This window comes from Castanea sativa, chromosome 8, assembly GCF_040712315.1.
Source record: "Castanea sativa cultivar Marrone di Chiusa Pesio chromosome 8, ASM4071231v1".
Lineage (NCBI taxonomy): Eukaryota > Viridiplantae > Streptophyta > Magnoliopsida > Fagales > Fagaceae > Castanea > Castanea sativa.
This window is the reverse complement of record NC_134020.1, coordinates 47947924-47956781: the sequence shown is the minus strand read 5'-3', so window position 1 is coordinate 47956781 and position 8858 is coordinate 47947924. Positions and strand designations below refer to the sequence as shown.

The window sequence follows — 8858 nt, the reverse complement described above, 5'->3', positions numbered from 1 at the left end:
AGTGGTACCACAATGAATTAATAGGTAGAATCGGTTCTTGAATCAGGAGGCTTTGAAAAACTACTGAGGATTTTTTTTTTAAGAAGACTAAAGTACACTCCATAAAAATTTAAAATTGTTTTAATTTTAATTATGTACATTGTAAAATTTTCTTCTTCTCTAATCATGCTTTTTCATATTGGTACTATTGTTCATTTTCATTAGTAATCTGACCATTCATAATATATTTTTCAATTTACAACAATGAAATTTAAGATTTCTTTACATATAAGAAGTAGTATGTCATAAGATAGGTTTTTTTTTTTTTTTTTTTTTTTGAGAAACATAAGATAGTTAAGAATGGAATACGATTAATGGTTAAATTATTAACAAACATTGACAATATAATTAACATAAAAAAAAATAAAATAAAAATAGTAATTCATTTAAAACTACAATTTGAAACTTATATCGAGTATCGACTATCGAGTGCCTAGACAAGATACGATCCAATTATATGTCCAATTTTAGATACGTGTTCTTTGTCCCTTAAAAAAAAATACAACCTGAGCTGACATCATATGGTGGCTAGGTCACGTGATAGTTTCGCCGCTCCGACTTTGTTTTTGCAAAAAATTATCAACCACATTTAAACCTTATTTTCAATTCCGCCTCTTCATTTACACTATCTCTCTCTCTCTCTCCCTCGAATCGAAACCCCGCCTTTTCGTTTTTTTCTCTCTTTCCTCGCTCGAGCCCTAGTTTTCTCTCTCTTAGGGTTTGTTCTCTCTCTCGGATTTTCTCGCACTTTCTCGCGTCGTGGTTTCGCTCGCTCGTATTCATTCTCCGGCGCGTGGTTCTTTGGGGGGGAAAAAAAGGAGGAATCTCAGTGTGCGATGGAGTATGGCGGTGGTCGTAAAAGATTTAGGCCCGAAGCTGCTTTGAATGGCAATGGCGGCTTCAAGAAATCCAAGCCAGGTATGCCTTCGCATTGCTCTTCTACTTACACTCGCAAACACATTTTCCTTTTACTCTGTTACGTATACACAATAGAGGTAGTTCTGCCTTTATTTCTCTCTGCGCAAAGTTAGGGTTTTTTTTTGTCGTTTTGTGTTACTGCTATGGTTGTGCTTGATTTGGATAGAGAGTGAGCGTGGCTGAATTTGAAAAAAAAAATTTATGAATAGTGTAGTTTTGAATCTTAAGTTCCGTTTGGTTGCTGAGAAATACGAGTCATAGAGTTTTTATTACTTGAATTGGAACCAAGGGAAATCTTAAGAACGAATCATATGTTGTAAGCTTGATTGGAAGTGAAACAGCTTCTTTTATAGTTTTTTTTTCCTGCTTCTTTCTTGAGAGAATCAAATTTGTGTTTTCAGTATTTTGTCTTTGGAAATAGAAGTTCAGTTATCAGTTGGGATATAAATAACTGGAAACATTAGAATAGAAATTTTTATTCTGCTTTGATTGCAAGCATTTTGTGTAGCATTTTGGTGCAATTGATGAATGTTTTTCGGGGGTATTTTGTTTACAAGTACAAGGTTACTTCAAGAGTTTTGGGTTCTTGTGTCTTTGGTGTTTTATGTATGTGTTTATGGCATTAAAGTGAAGTACTGGTTGGGAATGGTTGTGTTCATAATGGATTGTGTTTGTGAAGCCCACTGATTATGATTTCTCTGTTCTTGGGCTTAGTGGTGGCCTTGAGGTGCCTAGTCCTTGTATCACCTGAGGCATGTGGCACCAAATAGTTGCTTGCCCAAGTAAAGTGAGGTGCTGAATTCTAATATGGTTCTATAAACTCAAATCATATGTATTCAATGCATATTGGACACGATTTGAATTTTCTAGACTGGTAGGAGGCTCTTTACAACAATTTTATCAAAATTGTTCAAAAAACAAAAATGAACATAACCATCAAAGCTAAAAGATCTTATGATTGAAATTTAAAAGGACTATTTTTAAATTGATGCAAAAAGAGGTGAAAGAGAGAAGAAAGCAAGACAAAGAGACACCCCTAACTTGAATTTATGTAAAGAATGATCTTATTTTTGCCAAATTAGAAAACTGCCTTTTTTGGGCTGAATTTCATTGAGGCTTTTGCCTCAAGTGCCTTATACTCTGTTCAAGGCGCTCGCCTTTAGAGCTAAGGTGAACCATGAACGCCACACGAAAGATTGCCTCGTCTCAAGGCTTCAAAGGCTCCTCACCTCCTTGGCTTGCCTGAGCGCCTAGGCAAGTGTCCAGCTTGTCTTTGAGTACGCTGGTTGAGATTTCATGTGTCTTGTTTTAGGTTGTGTTGGTAATTTCAATTGACTCTCCTTGGCTGTCAACTGGATGGTGTGTTTTCCTAATGTTACATATTGCTTCTTTAATGTGCTCATGTAGATACTTGATTATTTATCAATAGCAGTGATTAATCTATGGTAACTTGACTGATGGTGGTGTATTTCTTCAGTGGGTGTTCCTTGTAAAGCAATATATTTGAAAAGGAAGATTTTTTGCTGGCTGCTTTAGTCTGCAGTTTGATTAGTATTTTGTTCAACATTCTGTTTTATTTATATGTATGTGCATAGTTTGGTAATTCAGTTTCCAAAAGTTTGATTGGATGTTACACTTGCTGTTGTTAGCTATTCTCGCCTCTATCCAAGCGATTATTTTCTGCTTGTATGTGACGGTTCTTTTTTCTTAAAACCATCTTTCATAGGTTTGGTTGAGTTTTGCAAACCTGAACAATTAATGTGTTATCCACTGAGAAAGATGAAAATCAAAGGAAAATATATCTTAACTCTTAAATTATCTACAATTTAGTTCCTGGGAGAAAAGCAAATTCAAATTTGCTTCAACAAGCTACTCTTATCCGGTTTTCTTGGGGACCAATAGATTGAAAAACAAAAGGTTTAAGTATCCTTTTCTTTTCCGATCCGTTTTAACCAAAAATGTAGTTTGGTGAGAGATTGAGGTCTTACTAAAAAAAAAGTAGGACAGATGTCTTCCTCTGTTGGATTTTTCTTCCACTATCTAAATTTTTCAATGGGATTGGTACTATTTTTATCATGTATCAAATAAACACAATCCTTTTACTTATGAAACAGCGTATTCTCCATGGTGATAAAAAATGCTATATGGTATATGATATTACATATTGCCTAAACTTCAAAGATTTAATAACTCACTGAAAGTTTAACTGAGGGAAATTAATTAATGTTCTTCAACAGAAATGGAGTCCTTTCCAACTGGTATAGGAAGCAAATCGAAGCCTTGCACAAAGTTTTTCAGGTTCTAATCTTAACCTATCTAAAATAAATATTCTAAATACAATTTCATCTACTGCTAATCTTTATAAGTTATAACAAACATTATTACACAATTTTTGCTAGTAAAATTGGTGTTATCTGGACTAATGAATTGGGCAGTTAAAGTTGTGATACAGGTTGTACTCTTTGTTCTAATCATGTTAAGAAAGACTTATGAACAGAAACAGTTGGGTCACAAGCTTACAGTTCGATTAACTACTTGCTGGACTATATGTAAATTGAAAGCCGTTGTTGGATCTTGGATGCATAAGTCATCCTCCATAATATTGTTATATATAATTTGTTATACAATGTTTACAAGTAAAAGCTGTGTGATGCGGACCAGTGAATTGGAAACTAAAGCTGTGGTACAGGTTACCGTATTTGTTCTGATTATCTAAGAAAATTACTGAATTGATTTGCGATGCACAAATTGATTTGTAAAGACTGTGTTGGAACACTAATCTTGTCCACAGCATGATGATTATGAATCAGCCTCCCCCCCTCCCCCTCTCTGGATGTTGACTCTTATTGCACCTTTTTAGTACTGATCATATGAAAGTTTTGTCAGATTCTCCTGGAGTATAAGAAAATTGAATAATTGACCTTTTTTTTCTTTGAAATTTGCTGCCCCTTCAGCTTGTTGTTCCCCCCCTTTTTGCAATGTTGTCTTGGTTCATCTTTAATAGAAGTTGCTTTGTACTTCCTTCCCACATTGTTTGTAGTACATCTCTGTTGTGTATAAAATGTTTATGCTTTGAAGTAGTGGACCATAGCATCATATACAAATTTCTCATGTAAATTTGTTGTCCAAGCTGTGTTGATGTCAAAGCCTGTTGTATACAAATTTTGACTGATTCTCAAGAATTTTTCTTTAGATTTGCTGCCTTTTCTGCCCTTGAATTCTGCTCAGTATATTGTTCTCTTGGTCTCTATGAATTGGTTCTTTTTAAAAATCAATACTTTTTAAAATGGCAAATATATAAATGGGCAAAGTTTAGCTATGAAATTGGTTGTAGCCTACGGCTACAACTTTACTCAATAAAATAAAAACTACTACATATTTTGAAATTCTAATTGTTGAATTGCAGGATCTTTACTCTTTTAATATACATGTCAAATTTTGTGTTAATTAGATATTATTTACTATATGATCAATAAGCTTATAGTTTATGTATAATTTTAAACTACAAAAATATGCAATTTAAGGAATTTATTGATGATATAACTATTGATCTTTAATTTTCTAGAAATTTTGCAAGCATGAAGGATATAAGAAGAAGATATAATCTAATTGTGGATTTGTCAAAATTCACCTCCAATAAAAATATATTAAGTAAGGTTGTAGCTTAAGGTTACAACCAATTTTGTAGCTAAATTTTGTGCTATATAAATTATCATGTAATTTTCCTCTTTTGGAGTGACTTTTTTATTCCTCATGTCCTGCATTGGTTTTGTATTTAACATTTTTTACAAAATGTCAATGAGCTCTAGCTCAAATGACACTACTTCCCCTTGTAATTCAAGGTGGACAGTGAGTTTGTGGATTCAAAAACTTATGTTTACAAAATCATATGGATTCCAATAATGTAGCAATGTAGGATAGATGCTAAGTTTTGAATTCAATATTTTAGTGGCGTGAGGTGTTTCGGTTGTTAGAATGTCATTTAAACAGTCTACATTTAAGTCTTGTTTATTTCTCTACTACACTTCCAGGGATCCCATCCCAATATGTATACTGTAAAGTGGTCAAAGCTGTAATGGTGTTTTCATTTCTTAGAAGTATGGCTTATTTTTTTATAAAATAAAAATTTGGAGTTGTTAGGATTATAAACAATTTGTTTGGATTTTAAAAAAAATTGTGAAAGAACAATGCAGGAGCTATGGTTTGATGAAGGAATTATTCACTTCTGTTTTGTCTTAACCCTCAGGTTTTGTAGAATTTTACTTCTGATTCCTGAGCATGCTATTCCTAAAGCAGCTTGTCTGTGTATTGTATTGTTATGATTTTAGTCTGTTGGGCTTGAATAAATTCTCATTACAATCTATATTGTTCAACACTTGAAAGTTCCTATTTACTGTGCTTATAGTTCAACTTTTCACAACCTTGACAATATATGGCATTGATTAAATGCTTTGGTTAAAGCATGTCTTTTTGTCTTTACCCTATGATTATGTCCGCTTACTGTTGCTGATTGATTAAGTGCATTGAGATAATTTATATTAATTCATAGGTAGTTCATTGCTCTATTATGAAGTTGATGGCATGTTTGTTATACTCAAGCTTGACCCCAGAAATTTGGGACTAAGGCTTTGTTGTTGTTGTTGTCATTGTTGAATAGATTAGGAAAATGCATGTGTTTAAGAGACAGTAATAGATGACTGATTAAGATATTTATGTGTATCTATTTTTAATAAACAAATTTTCTTTTATAATTTTCTTTGTCATGTTCTCATCATGTCTGTGTTTTAAATGTTTTAGATTAGCTGTTTTTCTGTGTTCATGTTGTGTTTTGCCTTGTGTCCATGCTTCCTTAATAGAAATTGACTAATGTTTTTGAAAGACTAGTATCCATTAGGGGCAAATGAGAATATTATTTGGATAAGAAATAAGCTTTAATTGCTGTAGACTGTTTGAGAAACTTACACTGTCCTGTTACTTTAGTCAGTAAGCTCTTCAAGTAAAATGCTTAATCTTATTCCATAATGTGACATGCTTGTGCAAATGGATGTGATCCTCATCTATTAAAAGTTGATTTTAAATAAAATTCCTAGGTAAGCTTGGGCTATTGACTTAGGTTCCTGTTACCTGGTGTTTGCTTCCTGCATGCTGTATTATTTCGTATGTGATGCATGAGGATTTGGAAAGCTATTGATGTAAAAGATTATACTAGTTTAAAGCATATAATTTTAAATAGATAACATTTACTCTTCATTCTAATTTTCAAGAGCCTATTGTTAATAAATAGTGATGGTTTTGACTTTTTTGCATGTTTGTACTTGCTTTCTTGTCTTTGACGAAATTGGATATGTAGTATTGTATGTTTTGTTGAATGTAGTATTAAGATTTTGATAGCATTCTACCCCTTACCATTCATGTGAATGAAATCAAAATTATATTCCCACTAGGGCCACGTTGCTGTTGGGAATGCAACAAGGCAGGGATCTGTTTGCTTTGCTGTCCAGTGGGAAATGGTTGGCATTTGGTGCCTAAAGTTGGCCCATAGATTTGCCTATAAACTGTCTATTCTGCAAGCTTTGTCAACTGTTTTATTTGTAATGCTCTTAAGGGCAACAAAAGTACTGTAGCTTCTGTGTGTGATGGGGGTCTCTGTTGATACTTTGCCAGATATTTTAGCTCTCTGTATGCAATACAACTTAGCTATAATCCCAACTAAATTGGGCTACATCAAATTTTGTAAAATTTCTAGACATTCTAAACCTATGCAGAATTGCAGTATTTTTTCAATGTTGGGAATCCTTAAATTGTTTTGTTCATTCTGTGTCTGTGCTAACAAATTTTGCTTTCTGATCAATGTGTGCTTGTAGTTACAGTATCCTCTGATTGTATATATTGTACTTAGTTTTTGACAGATGACATTCAATTGTCTTTTGCAATGCAGCACTTCTGGGTGCCCATTTGGTGAGGCATGTCACTTCTTGCACTACGTTCCTGGTGGCATCAAAGTTGTGTCTCAGATGATGAATGTTGCTGGCAACCCAACTCTTCCACAACCTGCCAGAAATTCGGCTGCTCCACCATCATTTCCAGATGGTTCGTCTCCTCCAGCTGTCAAGACCCGTTTGTGCAACAAGTTTAAGTCAGCCGAAGGATGCAAGTTTGGTGATAAATGCCATTTTGCTCATGGTGAGTGGGAACTTGGCAAGCCAACTGCTCCATCCTATGAAGATTCTCGTGCAATGGGACCGATGCCAGGCAGGATGGGTGGCCGGGTTGAACCTCACCCATCCAATCATCACCAATCCAGTCATCGGGCTATGGCTAGCTTCGGAACCTCCGCCACTGCTAAGATACTTGTAGATGCTTCACTTACTGGAGCCATCATTGGGAAGAATGGTGTGAACTCAAAGCATATTTGCCGTGTGACAGGAGCAAAGCTTTCCATAAAAGAGCATGATTCAGATCCCACCAGGAGGAACATTGAGCTTGAGGGTACTCTCGATCAGATTGATCAAGCCAGTGCCATGGTACAAGAGCTCATTGCAAATGTTCGTGCAACCTCTGGACCTCCCATGAGGAACCATGCAACGACAGCCTCGGCTCCAGCAAACAACTTCAAGACCAAGCTCTGTGAGAATTTTACTAAAGGGTCCTGCACTTTTGGAGAGAGGTGCCACTTTGCACATGGAGTCGAGGAATTGCGCAAGACAGGGATGTGACTCCCATTTCTTTGATGACCTCTCATCTTTGTTTCCTTGCTATCGTCATTAGGACGAACACTTGTAATAGATTTTGTTTTGTTTCGTTTATTGTTCTATTTTTTGTTTTTGATTTGCTAGGTTTATGATATTTTGGAATATTATTATATTGACAGATTTACTCCTCTTGTGGTTAACTTGACCGGAATATTGTTGTAGGGTTTTTAATTTCCCATCGTCTGTAACATGTATAAGAAGCCTTAAGCTCCAAACACAGGCACCTGGGTTGTTTGCAAGTAGTATTCAGCTACAACGGATGGGCATTGGGTTAAAATATCGGTGCATTTGTGTCATCTTTTGAGGCCCCACTTTTTTCCTTATTTTTGCTTTGTAACTCTCTTTTTCCTTATTTTTGTTCAATAATTGTCAATTCCCTCCCTTGGTTTGGGGGTGTGATGTAAACTCACAGGTTTTCCTTATTTTTGCTTTATAATTGTCAATTCCCTCCCTTGGTTGGTTTGGGGATGTGATGTAAACTCCAAGGTTCTGGGTATTCGTCACGCAATTGGTATATGAGCTTGGAATGGTCTAGCCGAAGATGGTTATGTCCCATTGTGTTTACATAGATGCTATATTTGGTTGGCATGCGTGTTCGATTGAGAATTACCTATTTTCAGTAGACAGCTATTTTTAAAAAGTTTAAAGTTAGATTCTAGTTTATAATCATTCCCCAAACACAAGCCTATTGTTTTGCTTCTTAAATCAGTACTAATACTTTCTTTGTAACATAATAGAATATTGGGTTGCATTGGAGATTCTTTATTGTATTAAAGTTTCAGTTTGTACCAAAAAAAGAAAAGAAAATGTAAAGCATCATACGTTTTTGGCTTAATACGCATTGTTGCATGCATACATGAATTACCCACGTTATGTTAAGATAATGTTACACGTTGTGTAACTTTTAATTTTACTTCACATAAAAATTATTATTGAAAGTATTGCAGATAAAGGTAAAAGTTAGATAAAATAATACAGTGGGCTTATGAATAGCGTCAAAAAGTGCAGTGAGACCTATGAATAGTAGCAAAAATAAGCTGAATAGTGAAATAATTTTAAGTTTTAATCCTAACCCAAATGCACACTTTGTATTAAGATAATGTTTTGACAGTTTTGAGGTTTAATTGATAGTATATGTCATCATTTTCA

The 8858-nt window shown here is 34.6% G+C and overlaps 1 protein-coding gene across 1 annotated transcript; it reads left to right on the top strand.

Moving 5' to 3' along the window:
* The first annotated feature begins 662 nt into the window (after window positions 1-662).
* LOC142607701 (zinc finger CCCH domain-containing protein 14-like) lies at window positions 663-8005 on the top strand. Its single transcript, XM_075779292.1, has 3 exons — window positions 663-957; window positions 3195-3255; window positions 6896-8005. Exons 1-3 carry the CDS (start codon window positions 876-878, stop codon window positions 7671-7673), a joined length of 921 nt encoding a protein of 306 aa, XP_075635407.1. The 5' UTR covers window positions 663-875; the 3' UTR covers window positions 7674-8005.
* Window positions 8006-8858: the final 853 nt, after the last annotated feature.

Excerpts from the sequence above, each read along its gene's own strand:
- LOC142607701 (XM_075779292.1), top strand. The coding sequence starts at position 876 with ATGGAGTATGGCGGTGGTCGTAAAAGATTTAGGCCCGAAGCTGCTTTG. Across the intron at positions 958-3,194 it reads CTTCAAGAAATCCAAGCCAG|AAATGGAGTCCTTTCCAACT; the intron begins GTATGCCTTCGC and ends GTTCTTCAACAG. Across the intron at positions 3,256-6,895 it reads CCTTGCACAAAGTTTTTCAG|CACTTCTGGGTGCCCATTTG; the intron begins GTTCTAATCTTA and ends TTTGCAATGCAG.